The sequence below is a fragment of the Tripterygium wilfordii genome, chromosome 15 (assembly GCF_013401445.1).
Source record: "Tripterygium wilfordii isolate XIE 37 chromosome 15, ASM1340144v1, whole genome shotgun sequence".
NCBI classification, from domain to species: Eukaryota; Viridiplantae; Streptophyta; class Magnoliopsida; order Celastrales; family Celastraceae; genus Tripterygium; species Tripterygium wilfordii.
Genome location: NC_052246.1, coordinates 10,875,918 through 10,889,469, shown reverse-complemented (window position 1 = coordinate 10,889,469; position 13,552 = coordinate 10,875,918). Strand labels below are relative to the sequence as shown.

Genomic DNA, 13,552 nt, shown 5'->3' with positions numbered 1-13,552 from the left:
AGGGATAAAGAAAAAAAGAAGAGTATTTGCAATCACTGTAAAAAGATATACTGTCCATACTCAAAATGATTTACTGTTGAATGTTGATGAGAATTGATATCACATTTTTGTTATAACAAATTTGTCCAATCCATGAAAATAGGTTTTTTGTTCATATTCAAAAGCGAATGGAACAAGCTCTTTGAAGTACCACCTCAAGTCATGTTTGAAGTTCTCAAATGCTAGTGGTCCTCGACAACAAGAATTGCATTTTCAACATGTTGATGGCATACATGGTGAGGGGAACTGAGTGCCGTGAAAATTTGATCAACAAGCAATAAGAATGACACTTGCGCGAATGGTAATTATTGACGAGCTACCTTTTAAATTTGTTGAGGGTGAAGGATTTAAGCAATTTATGAATATTGCTTATCTTAGATTTATTATGCCTTCTCATTGGACAACTGCTAGGGACATTATTGAATGCCATGATAGTGAGAAGTTAAAGTTGAAAAACTATTTTAGAAATGCCAAACAAAGTGTTTGTTTGACAACTGACACATGTACATCCATTCAAAGGATTAACTACATGTGTCTAACAGCTCACTATATTGATCTTGATTGGAATTTGGTTAAAAATATTATTAATTTTTGTCCAATTGATAGTCATAAGGGTGACACTATTGGGAGAGCAGTTGAAGAATGTTTGTTGCATTGGAGGATTGATAAAGTATTTACGATCACAGTTGACAATGCTAGTTCAAATGATGTGGCAATTGAATACTTGAAGAAAAAACAAAGAAGAATGCTATAATAGGGGCTGATTTCCTTCACATGAGGTGCATGACTCACATTATGAATTTGGTTGTCGTTGATGGATTGAAGGAAAAGAGTGTATCAATTGATTGTATTAGGGGAGCTATTAAGTATATCAGGCAATCTCCTGCAAGGTCAAAAAATGTGTGGAGATTGAGAAACTTAAGTCAAAACAGTCACTATGTTTGGATGTGAGTACAAGGTGGAATTCAACATACATGATGCTAGATATAGCATTGAAACTACAACTTGCTTTTGATAGGTATGACGAACTAGACCACAACTACTTTTGTGAACTTTGTGCCGGAAGTGGGAAGCCTACTAATGAAGATTGGCAAATGTGAGTAAGTTGGTTACTTTTCTACGCTAATTTTTATGAATTAACCAAACGTATTTCTGGATCCTCCTATACTACATCAAATAATTTTTTCCATAAAATGAGTATGTTTCATTGCCTTTTGGAGGAATTGATGGAAAGTTCAGATTTGGAATTATCTGGAATGACAAAAAAAATGAAACAGAAGTATGACAAATATTTTGGAAACGTTGTCAAATTGAATATGTTAACTATTGTGGCTGTCATTCTTGATCCGAGGCACAAAATGGGGTTTGTGTTATTTGCATTAGGGCAAATGTATCCTGGTGAAGTTGGTGTGCAAATGAAGAAAAAGGTGCAAGATATAACAAGTAGCATGTTTGAAGAATATAGAAAAATGGTTGAACCTCAAGATGGAAGTGCTTCTAAATCCAAGGAGACTATGGGCGGTGCTTCTAGTGAGGAGAATGTCAACCAACAACCTGCTGAAAAAATGAAAATGCTGATGGTTTCTAGATACAAAAAATTTAGATATGAAATTGGTGGTGAAGATGCAAAATCAGATTTGGACAAGTACCTTGGAGAGGAGGTTGAGGATGATCATCAAGGATTTAACATTTTGAAGTGGTGGAAAGACAATGGTAATAGGTTTTCCATTGTAGCAAACATGGCACGTGATGTGTTAGCTATCCCAATTTCAATTGTGGCTTCAAAGTCTACTTTTAGCACGGGCGGACGTGTCTTAGATCCATTTAGGAGTTCTTTAACTCCTACAGTCATAGAAACTCTGATTTGCACTCAAGATTGGTTACGAGGCTCACGTGAACCAGTGAATGTTGAAGAAAAATTGGAATATATCGAAAAAATTGAGAAAGGTATTTATCTTTTGTTATTTATTCCTAAACAGTAAACCCTGTATGCATTAATGTATTTTCAATTTGATTTGTATTTGATTTATTCTCAATCTTTGTGATTATTAGGTATTTGTAAGATGACAGTGGGGAAGGAGCCATCTAATGCCATGGAAGAGTAATTGGTATGCTGATGTTTTACACTTTTTTACTGAACTGATGATAGTTTGTGAATGTTTTACTTGCACTGAAGTTTGTGATGATAATGGCACTGTGGCGGAGGATTCAATGAGCCATCTAATGCCATATCAGTACTTTTCTTGTTGTGAATGATGTTCGGTTGATAATGATAGTTTGTGATGGTCTCTATATAGTTTGTGAAAATCTAATTATACTGGTTTTACTTGCACAGGAAAATCTGGTTTACATTGCCCTGATGTTTTAATTTCCTTATTGATGTTTCATCCTTCTTTGTTATGGCTAAGGAAGACTGAAAGAGAATCACTACATTGCTTATGGAGGCAAGACTCAAGAGAGATCATGGCTAAGGAGGAGAATCACTAGTTCACTACATTGCTTATTCACTATTCAGTTATTTGTAATTTGTTTATTTGGCTTATTGCTTTGAATTGTATTTGCTTCGTATGGAGTCTATGGACTATCCTTATTTTTCATATTTTGTAGTTGTCATGTTATATATGTCATATGTGGTATATGGATTCTATGGACAGTGGACTATCCTTATTCATTATTTTGCATCAGTGCAGTGCATGAAGGTGAGAGTTATAGAGTGGCCTTTGGGCTTTGGCCCAAAATATAAGACTTTTGTGCTTTCTCTTTGGGCTTTGCCTTTGGCCCAAAATATTTGGAATTAACTAGATCGACCAAAATCCAAACCAAAATTTTAGGTTAATCGAACCGATGGTTAACTCTCCAAAAAAATACTGGTTTGGTTAGATGGTTAAAATTAACCGAAAAAATTTGGTTAAGTTAAAAAAAATTTTAATAACCGGACCGACCGAGTGATGCGCACCCCTAATTCTTCTCCAATAAAACCTAATTACATTGGTCTTACATTGGAACCCATGGACAACAACAGTAAATATGTGATAATTAAGTTTTTTTTTCACAGTGTAATTAATTTCGAACAATGTAATAACGCACTGTGGAACATACCTTTGATGTGGGTCTCCATTTGTCGATGGTCGATTCGGTCGATGAAGGGCTGGGCTAGGTGCACCTTACCTAAGGGAGTCCATTGGTGGTTTCAAGTTGCCAAACCAACTCCGGAATCAACTAGATCAATGCTTTTATTCTGGTGGTTGCTCACTACTTCATGGTCATTTTCCATCAAAATCAACGACTGTTGATGGTAAGTGATGACTGGGCTTTGCTCATGGGGGTCGGGTGCTTCTTATGGCAGCAGCAGTGGTTGGATGGCGGAGATCCGTCGTTGGCCATGAGAGAGGGATAGAGAAGTCGCGTGAGGGAGGAAAGGGAGAGATAGAGGAGAGATAAAATTAGAATTCCAAGAGAGATATGAGTGATTTTAGGAGTTTAATTTTTGATTTTTGAATTTGCTTGCCATGTCATTATGGACCTTAAACTTATGTATGACTACTACTACCGTTTGTTTTGTGGGGGTCGCTGGTGAATGATCAACGGTAACCATGACGGCTCTTCCTCTCTCAGTTTTCTATTGGGTAGGCGTAGGAGTTTTCTTGTGTGTTGTTTTTCTAAGGCCTCAAGTTAGTTGATCGTGACCAATGAAAGATGATTTGGATGGCAATTGGCTGGGTTAGACATATATGTGCCTAATATTTAATTCCAAAGATAAACATATTTCTTAGGGGTATTTCAAAAAAAAAAAGTTAACTAATCATGCACTTGAAAGTCAATGGATGCCATTTGAGGTGAAGGAGCAATGTTGAGAATTGGATTCATTTGTTCTCAAAGGCAGGGGTGGACGCATGATTTTATGTCAGGGGTAAAGTATGATTTTATGTCAGGGGTAAGGTCAAGCGGGGTCCTAAAAAGAACGAACGTAAGTTACGGGAGGGCCCTGAGGGTGTGCTCGAGGGAACTTGTTCGACACTCAATTCACTATGGAATTCTACTAAGGAGAATGGCTTGAAGCTCTTCTCTCTCAGTAACTATTTCAAAGTGCTATAGTCATAATGCTTACCTGGCGCTTGAGGTGCCCTTTCTATATGAGCTGAAGTGTTCTTTGTTGTAACATAAGTAGGATTCTCTCTTATTGGTCTTTATGAGGATTTCTTGGAGGATAAACCTCATCCATATTCATTTTCAAAAGGGAGTTGGAATCTGTCTAGAGTTGGTGTTCTATGATGAATACCCACCACACGGGATGCGGGCCCAAGTCTAGCATCACAAGTTTGGGCCTAACTCTCTATTGAAAACCCAAGTTAACAATATGAGGTTTGTCATCAATCCTCCCCTTGGGAGTATGCAAATCCTCGTGCATGGTTAGGGCTGGACCATTTCGACCGTTGGTCCACTTACAGCCCTAGACCTCTGGGTCAGGATCACATAGCCTTGCCAATCCAGTGGATCAGGGCTTCCCCAGTTACTTGAACGACTTTTTTCTTTTGTTTTTTTTACGCATTTTTCTCTTTTCCAACCCGCCCGCAATGGATTTGGCCCACTGTCTGATAATGCAACTCGACAAGGGATGAGCTCTGGGATAGGCGCGCCTATGATAATATTAGCCCACGGGCCTGCATGTAGGCAAATACACTCTCAATGAAAGCACCAATGATGAATACCCGCCACACGAGATGGGAGCCCAAGTCTAGCATCACAAGTTTGGGCCTAACTATCTATTGAAAACCTGGGTTGATAATAGAAGGTTTGTCCTCCCTTATAAGCTATACTCAAAATCCACCATCTTCCGATATGGGATTCTCATCATCCTATTGGGACACTAATTCCTTAAAAGAGATTTCCACATTGGATTGAGGCATCTACCTCAATTGGAACCAAGGTGCTCTTCTCAGTAATTATTGGAGATTCTTACCTCTATCGGTACTGAGATGACTTTGTTTTTTATTCCTCCATGCTGGCATTACGATGCCACGTGGCCGTGTTTAAGTGATAGGGGTATTTTTGTAATATCATATTGCATTATAAAAATCTCATCATGATTTTCACTTAATTTTTGCCCCTTCCATAAATTCATAGTTTGGATTTGGAAACGAAGAGATGAGCGAATGAATGTATTAAAAGTCGTACTTTGGGTATTTTTGTCACTAACAAGTTAGGAAAAGCACATTTTATAGCTTATCTTTCATTAGACAGTAAACCTGTTAGGCAAAAGAAATGGGGAAAAATAACTTTACTTTTGGTTATTGAAATATTTGATTAGGTTCAACTCAGTCACTCATTTTACAAGCGTTTCACTTTGGGTATCCAAATTTCTAAATTGTTCCAAACTAGCTGAGGTAGCATCAAAAAATAAAATAATTAAAATTTTAATTGATGTGGCATGATGACTTGGATATTTGCCATATTTTTCAAAAAAAAATTTATTTACACATGGAAAAAAATAAACCCAAAAGTTGAAGAAAGATGAGAAGTGAGAGGAAGATGAGGGAGATTAAGAGAGAGAGTCTGAAGGCTTCTTTAGTACTCCGTCATGAGATTGGGGGAGGGGGTTACCGACGAAGGTGGAGGTGAAGAGAAGGAAAGGTGGGGGAAGAAGAGATTAGGAATTTAGGTTTGACTTTCTTCAAAAGAGATGATTCTTAGTACATTTAATTTTTTTTTCTATAAAATTCCACATTATTCTCACATCTGCTTAAATTAGTTGATTTTGACTATATTGTGACACGTGAGATAGTTGATTGTTGGAATTGGGTAAAAACTGTCATTGTGACTAGTTTGGAATAGTTTAGAAATTTGGATACCCAAATTGAAACGTTTGTAAAATGGATGACTGAGTTGAACCCAATCAAATATTTGAATGACTAAAAGTTGTCTTTCTTCCAAAAGAAATGGTTCCAAAAGAAATGGTGTCAGACTTGGGAAATATTTCTATTAACTTGAACTATGTTTATTTACTACTTCTTACAGGTTCGTCATGGATTACTACGACAATGGAATTTCTCAGGACAAAGATTTCATAGCAGAACTGCCTACATATACTTGGACGTTAACTGTGAGCCTTCAGCATGCTATTTCTCTGTTTCTATTTTAGTGCAGTCTTATTTGCCAGAAAATAATGTGTGTTCTTGATCACATGATGGGTAAAAACTGACTAGGCCAATGAAGCTCCATGTCCACACTTTGCTGTCTGCACATTGTTGCTGAATGAGATTTGAAACGATGAAATCTTAGTACCAGAACTAGGAATGTCACAAGCAACTATTTGTTTTTCATCTGGTATTATTTCTTCACAGATAAAATGTGAAAGCACCCAACTATTGTTACTGTTGACTGGAATCCCAAACCCACCAGAGAAGGGGCTGAATGGGCCGGACATTTCAACTCCCTTGGCCCATTAATGTGGTGCCACTGCCATGCGGGTTCTTGACTTCTTTCTCCTTTGAGCTTCCCACCTCAACATTTTACTTAGTCTTCACAAGTTGCGGAGTTCCATACAGAGAGAACAAATAATGCATTTCTTCAAAAATGAAATCTTAGTACCTTCAATCCCTACAGTGCACCAAATTCACAGTTATGTGACATTTCACAGCAAGTTCTTCCTTCTATCTCTTTCTGTTCGAGGTGTGAGCTGTTGGGGTTTGTTTTGCAGGGGTGAACTATCATGTCCTGATTAGGGCTTCTCGTTCTCTGCTTCGGATGTTCTATGTACCCGACTCTTCGTGCGGGTGATATTATCTTTCGTTGGAAAGGTACAAGTTTTTGCTTCTCATCATGGTTGATTTAATGATATTCGTAATAACTTTGCTTTTTTGTATTTTTGTTGAATTTGAGTATGTTTTGAGATATTATGTGGAATTGGGTACCACACATCTTTTATTTTTGCCATTTTAAAATTTGATTGGAATATATTAATTAACTTGCTTCTCGCAATTGAGATCGTTACTTGCTAAATCAGTTGATGTCTTACTGAATTTTTATTTTTTTTCATGTTATATGTGGGATTTTAAAGATTATGGATTTACTGTAGGTGATTTTCAATTCCACTGCATGTTTCAGCAATGGTGCTGGAATAAATGCAGAGATTAGATTAGTTCACTTTTTTTTTAAAACTTTATTTTCTTCGAATGAATATATTATTTAGTCCGAAAGTGATTTAATTCTGGCTGAATATTGCAAACCAACATTTAACCGGACCTTGGTGCGGATGAGATGGCCAGGGCCATGCCTTTTCAGCTTCGAAACCCTGGTTCTAGTGTCTTTAGTTGGAAAAAAATTTGTGGTTTTTCTGATAGCTGGTCAATTCGAGCTTCTGAGGATTTCAATGTGCTTTGCACATACATGATTTCCCTTGTTCTAAAAGAAAAGGAAAGACGCTTTAGCTTTCTGTGTTGGTTGTCGTAGCCCGAAGTTCATATTGAATATCCTAGAATATTGACAAAATTTTTATGTTTTAATGGATGTTTGATGACATTGTTAGTTTTAATGATCCGTTCTTTGCTTCTTTCCCCATTGTGAAATTTGTTCATTGTTTAACCTCTAACTTTCTGTATTTGCCATGTCTCAACTTTCTGTTATGTAAATTAAAGTAATCATATTCTTCTTAATTGTATTTATTACCTTTTTATTAAGTGTAGAAGTCGCTCAGTTTACTTGAAATTGAAAGTGATCGATTCAACTAAATCATCTGTATACTCTGGATTTTGGTATGATGGGTTGCTGCCAAAAGCATCAAACTTATGACACCTATAGTTAAAAGAGTTTCCAAATTACGCAATAAGCATCTGAGGATAATATTATCCAATTGTTCAGATAGATGTTTGAGTCAGCAGTTTAAGTCAACAATGAAGTGATTGAATTCAAATTTGAATTTAAATTCATGAAGTTCTAGAAATGGCTTGCTGGATTTGCCTCTTAAGTGGGAAGATGTAAATACAGTAGCTTGCTTGCTGCTTCCATTTACATAGTTGCATGCTCGATGGCTGGAATCTCTGGTTAATATCTTACAGATGGCTCATCTTTTAAAATATGTATTCCAAGCATTATGTTATTCTCCAAGTAGGACTCTGGATTATTTGCTACACCATAAATTATTTGCGTACCACACTAAGGTCTTTGTTTAATCACCTGAAAATATTTTCAGTAGCCTTTTTTTCATCGGTCGAGGGGTTTCTTCTGTCTAGATTTTGTAGGACCTGAAGTTAGCTGCTACATACTCAAAAGAGTTGTAATTGAAGGGGTCCTGAGGGTTATTTATCATGAAAAGAATTCCATTCCTTGTGCTTGTTGTAATCTCAGATTTCAACATTTTAATTGAGGTATGATGCTGTATTTATTGCTCGATACATAGTTCTTTACTTGATTGAATATCTGCTACTAATTCTAGAAGAAAATTAAACATTTCATCCATTGATGCAAACATTAGAGTTTTATCTGAAATACATAGTGTTTTAGGATGATCAGCAGTCATAATAGAATACAAATCAAGTAAGTGAGCAATACATATGTGCAGTATGCTATTATGCATCCCCCAGATGCTGAAAGTTGTACAGATTGGATTCGAGAGTATTCTGTAGGTGATGCACACCGTTTTGGCGAAGCGGAGGGTGGGTAATTCTTTTATAGCAATGCGACATTTCAATTACATCTGCCATTATTGCTACACACCATTTAGGTAAAGTCAGCATGTTTACTAACATGGTTGGTACGTGTTGATTCACTTAAGATGCTGCATTCTGTTTTGGTTGAAGGATTTTAAACAGTTACCATCGAGTAGTTGGTTGGTTTTGGTGGGCATAAGTCTCCACCTTCGCAATCTGTAGCTGAGCCTGATATCATCATCAATGGTTAAAGATGTGTCCATGTCAAAGTCATGCGGATAAAACTCTCGAGTGATTGCTGGGATTTGTTCTTAGTTAGTGACGGTGTTAATTAACTGTTAGAGAAAACACAATGTTATTGTTTTGTAGAAGCTTGACCCTATTTCTCTCCTGTGTTTTTGTTTTGTTTCAGGGAGAAAACACATGCATCTGGTCATAAAGGAAATTCTGCGTCAAAAGATATTTGAAGTTCTGAACTAGTAAATATTTTGCTCTCACATGAGTAGAAGACGTGGATGGCCGCACTTCATCTTTTATGAGAGAGTTGATTCGCGATCAATCGGTGACCAAGTCCGATCGATCGGAACACGTGCAGGAGCACCTTTTCTTGAATGTTAAGAAAAGGAGAGAAGGAAAATAATTGGAGGAGGAGGCCATATCACCTATATTTCTTGTTTGGCTTTCTCTCATTCAAGACTTGAGCTTTATTGGGGATTCCGTTGTCGCAACCAAACAAAACTTAGTAAAAGAATATCTTACTTGATTCTTGGAGCCAAAATGAAGGGACAAGATGGCATAGTACATTGTGCATCCATGGCTGAGAATTAAAGAAGGATTAGAGGATCAGATTTAAAGATTCATGTGTATCCAATGGCTGTTATACAAAGAAGCAAAGTTGTCAACTTTGAGAAGGTGTCCCAACGGCAATTAAATGGATGGTGGGATTTGTTTCTCAAGTAACATCAACGGAGCAGATTGTAAGCATCAAATGAATGGCTGAGTTTGAAGATTAAGTTCAATCCAACGGCTGAGCTTGTAAGAGACAATTTTATCAAAAGAGGTGTTCTCCTTCCTCACATTTGGAGAAGCATTTGCAATCAAGAGAAAACTTTGTTCAAGCATTCAAGCATCCATTGTCTACTGAAATCCCAGCTTCTTCCTGAACCACTAGTCAAGGCCTTCTCACTATTTTGCTGCCGCAAAGAGAGGGTGCTTCTACTTAGGCTCAAGTTGTTACTTCTTCCAAAATCACCTCACCTCACCTACTTGTAAATCCTACCCGTGAGTGTGTGATTGTTGTTATTGAGAGTTCTTCACTTAAATAGCTTAGTGCTAGTTGTGATGCTAGCTGTGAGAACCTTGGCTGAAAACCCTATTGAGAAAGTCTCTTTGTTAGCGCAAATTGTAAAGTTTGAGGGAGTTCTTAGAAACCCTTGGTGTAGTTGAGTTTTGTGGGACTCTTGGCAAAATCACACCTTAGTGGAGGTTGGAAATCCTAGGTTGGTGAACCTAGGTAGTAGACGTAGAAGAAAGGTCTCCGAACTACTCTAAATCGCAGTGTCGATTTTCTTGATTGCTTGTTAATTGACCAAGTGTTTAATTGTTTTCTAAACCATTTTGGTCATTGCAAGACCTTGCATTAAAACTGATTTTCTGCCCTTGTGTGTTGATCATTTGCTTGAGGTTGTTAATTGCATTAGTAGAGGTTTCTCTAAACCATTAGGTCAAGTGTTTTACTTGCAGAATTTTCTGGACTACTAATCTGTCAGTGCATTGTTCACATAGTTAGACTTTGAATTTTGATCTGAAATTTTGATAATAGTGTTTATCAAGGTGCTGTGACATTGCATGTAAAATTTTGTTGCATTTAGATATCATTTGATAGGTGAAATCTGTGTTGCAAAATCGGTGCGCAGTGTGTAGTTTGAAAAATCTGTTTTGTGCAATTCTTGATTATTTGATATTTGATCTTTCACCATATTGTATCACATCTTGCATTTGATTGAATACTGATTAGGATAATCATTAGAGTCCAAAGTTGTGTGCTATTTGTTAATTGACATTGATTGCTTTTTAAATTACAAAAAGGGATTCCTATTGGAATTTGGGGACACAATTCACCCCTCTCTTGTGTTAAGTACGATCCATCAGAGGGAACCCTATTTATGAAGACAATTGTTGCAAAAGCTGGAGATGTTGTTCAGGAAACTTTCTTTCACCACTCCCCTTGTAGATATGTGTCTTGCATTGTGTTCATAGATTCCAAAATAAATCATTAACCTTGCACTAAAATTTGAATTGATTGCTTAATTTAGCATGGTGATTGTCACTTAAACTTTTCTCCCATCTATAAATTTAAGTTTAGAAAACAAAAAATGCAATGCTAAGCACTCTCGTTCTGTTTCTATTGGTGAATGGTCTAACATGTCTAAAGTCTTAATCTGGATACTTCTGTCACTAATAGTTGGAAAATGCATTAGCTCATCATCCATGTATTGTTTAACCTGTCGCGTAAAAGAAATGGAAACAAACCGGGGAAATATTATTCTTTAGTTGAACTGTGTTCATTTACTACTTTGCAGGTTTGCAATGGATTACTCTGTCAATGGGCTCAGAATGAAGATTTCATTGCAGAACCACCAAGAGACTCTACTGTGAGCCATCCACATGTTACTTCTTTGTTTCTACATTACTGCATTCTTTTTCAATGCCCAGCACCATTGTTCTTGAGCACATCATGGGGTCAAATCTGCCTCTTCCACAATTTTTGTATTTGTTAAAAGCTAAATCTAAAAAAAGTAAATTACCTGTATGTACTCTCTGCAATTTATTGCTAAATTAGGTAGGTAAATGTGGGCACGATTCCGTAAGGTGTAGCTTATGTCTTCTTACTTTTAAATTTATTGCATTTCAGTATTTCAGGGACTTGGAATAATGCACCATATACTTGGTTTGCCTCCTTTGCTCCTTAAGACATTGTGGGTTGACATTAGCTTTACATTTTGTTAATTTGCAGTATGTGCCTAAAGATCATGTGTATGTGTTGGGAGACAACCGCAACCACAGCAACGACTCCCATAAATGGTGGTTATTTACGTCGTTTCGTTTATTTTTCTTTCGTATTCTAGGAGAGTATCCAAGAAAAACTTGATTCGAAGGGTCATTGCGCCATTGCTTACTACTGATTTGTATACATTTTAATTGATTATTTACTTCTTTCTGTTCTCAATTCTCTTATTGTATCAAACTATCATCTACCGTGTTCCTCAGGGGACCAGTTCCTGTGAAAGACATTGTTGATTGTTGGAAGATATTTCATGCATCCTTATAGGCTCTCGGATTGGGAATGAGGGGGCGTCCCGTGCACATATTAGCTCATCTCAGGAGGATAATTATTGAGAGCAGCTTACACTTGCAGATTTAAGTTTTGATTCTAAAACAATTTTGTAATTACCTGCCTATTAATAAGGAAGAAGCTGACTTATTTCTACATTGTATTTAGATTCTTTACTGGTTGCCTTCTTGAATGAAATCTGTAATGTAACATTGCAAAGCTTATATAACTATATATGGTAGTGGTTGGTGATAAGCTCATATATTCTCTCATTTTAGTACTCTCTAAACTTGGTTTTTGTTAGAGGATTGGCTTTAAAAATGACTTATTACTTTGTTTTCCTCATTTTCAGTTTTCTCGAGCACTTGGATGGTTTTTGATGGAAAAGGGTATATTTTGAGCATTTTGAAGAACCGTAAATTGGAGAATAAAGCTAAGACCTTGAAGAAAGTTGGAGAATATTTTGGGAATTTTCGGTGAAGCCGATTGACCCATATTTTGAAGACAAGTTGACCCTAAATATGATCTCGGCAGAACTGCGTTATCTGTGAAGAAGTGGGTCTAGAAGATTCCACAGAATTTTACTAGAGTCGTGTGAGATAGCCCTGGAAAGCTAAGACATCAAGCTTCAATTTACATATTTTTGGAGATTTTTCTAAAGGGTGTAACATGGGAAAAACGTCCGAGACATCCAGCAGTCCAGTTTCCTAATCAAAGAAGAAGTCAACCTCTTTCCTTTTTGTTGGGTTTATTGTTTTGGAAACCAAGGGTAAATTTCCTTGGAGTTTTAGTAATTGTTGTAGAGGAAGTCTAGGGTTTGAGAGAGCTATTTAAGGAGGACTTCATAGGATTCGGAGGAACTTTCGGGGGGGTTCAGACACTCAGATATTCAGCCGACTTTTCTAGGGTGTTCTCCAACCTTTCTTGTGGTTTTCGTTCTTGACTATGTGTAACTAAACGCTTTGGCTAGGGCTTGATGGAGTCTTAATATGATTCTCTAGTTTGTTTATTGTTCTTATCTTTGATTGCTCTTTTGATGTTGGATTTCTAATCACCGTGCTATATACTTGTTTGATTGCTTGGATGATTGGCCACCAACTAAGTTTTCAATTAAGTAAATTGATGCAAGCTCACGTAGATACCATACGGGGTTTGGGACCAGCTTCTTGTGATTAGGAATTGGGAACGTCTAGGGTAGATACCATGCTCCTAGGGTTTACATGGCATGTTAATGAATTCTTGAACTTAAGGACATCTTGCATGTTCATATTTGAGTTAGATACCATAACCAAATTGCATGTTAAGATAAAGGAATTAGCCTAGATACCATAGGTAATTCACGCCTTAGTGGATTCGCCAACAACATCGATTGAGTGGATTAAAGGTGAGGTAATCAACAACTAGAGAGGATTATTAAGATGGATTCATTTTCCTAGTGCTTTCATAAATTTGCTTTCACAACCAAAATCAACAAGTTTGTGTTTCCTTTACTTCGTTGCTTTAATTTCGTTACTTGCTATCCAAAATCAATCAT

General features: G+C 36.9%; 2 protein-coding genes across 11 annotated transcripts; both read left to right on the top strand.

Annotated features, from left to right (window-relative positions):
- The first annotated feature begins 290 nt into the window (after nucleotides 1-290).
- Nucleotides 291-2,219, top strand: LOC120017010 (zinc finger BED domain-containing protein RICESLEEPER 2-like). The gene is made up of 3 exons (XM_038870047.1): nucleotides 291-340; nucleotides 1,058-1,986; nucleotides 2,092-2,219. Exons 2-3 carry the CDS (start codon nucleotides 1,233-1,235, stop codon nucleotides 2,142-2,144), a joined length of 807 nt encoding a protein of 268 aa, XP_038725975.1. The 5' UTR covers nucleotides 291-340; nucleotides 1,058-1,232; the 3' UTR covers nucleotides 2,145-2,219.
- Nucleotides 2,220-6,544: 4,325 nt separating this feature from the next.
- On the top strand, nucleotides 6,545-12,261 carry LOC120016180 (probable thylakoidal processing peptidase 2, chloroplastic). Of its 10 annotated transcripts, XM_038868827.1 has the most exons (6): nucleotides 6,545-6,836; nucleotides 8,268-8,402; nucleotides 8,598-8,690; nucleotides 11,267-11,338; nucleotides 11,701-11,768; nucleotides 11,955-12,261. In XM_038868827.1, the coding sequence occupies exons 3-6, from the start codon at nucleotides 8,664-8,666 to the stop codon at nucleotides 12,013-12,015; spliced, it is 228 nt and encodes a 75-aa protein (XP_038724755.1). In that variant the 5' UTR covers nucleotides 6,545-6,836; nucleotides 8,268-8,402; nucleotides 8,598-8,663; the 3' UTR covers nucleotides 12,016-12,261. The 10 variants fall into 10 exon arrangements, 1 of the variants encoding a protein (XP_038724755.1); XR_005471907.1 differs by adding an exon at nucleotides 9,097-9,163 and having other exon boundaries at nucleotides 8,597-8,690; nucleotides 11,267-12,261; XR_005471905.1 differs by having other exon boundaries at nucleotides 8,597-8,690; nucleotides 9,097-11,338; nucleotides 11,701-12,261.
- Nucleotides 12,262-13,552: the final 1,291 nt, after the last annotated feature.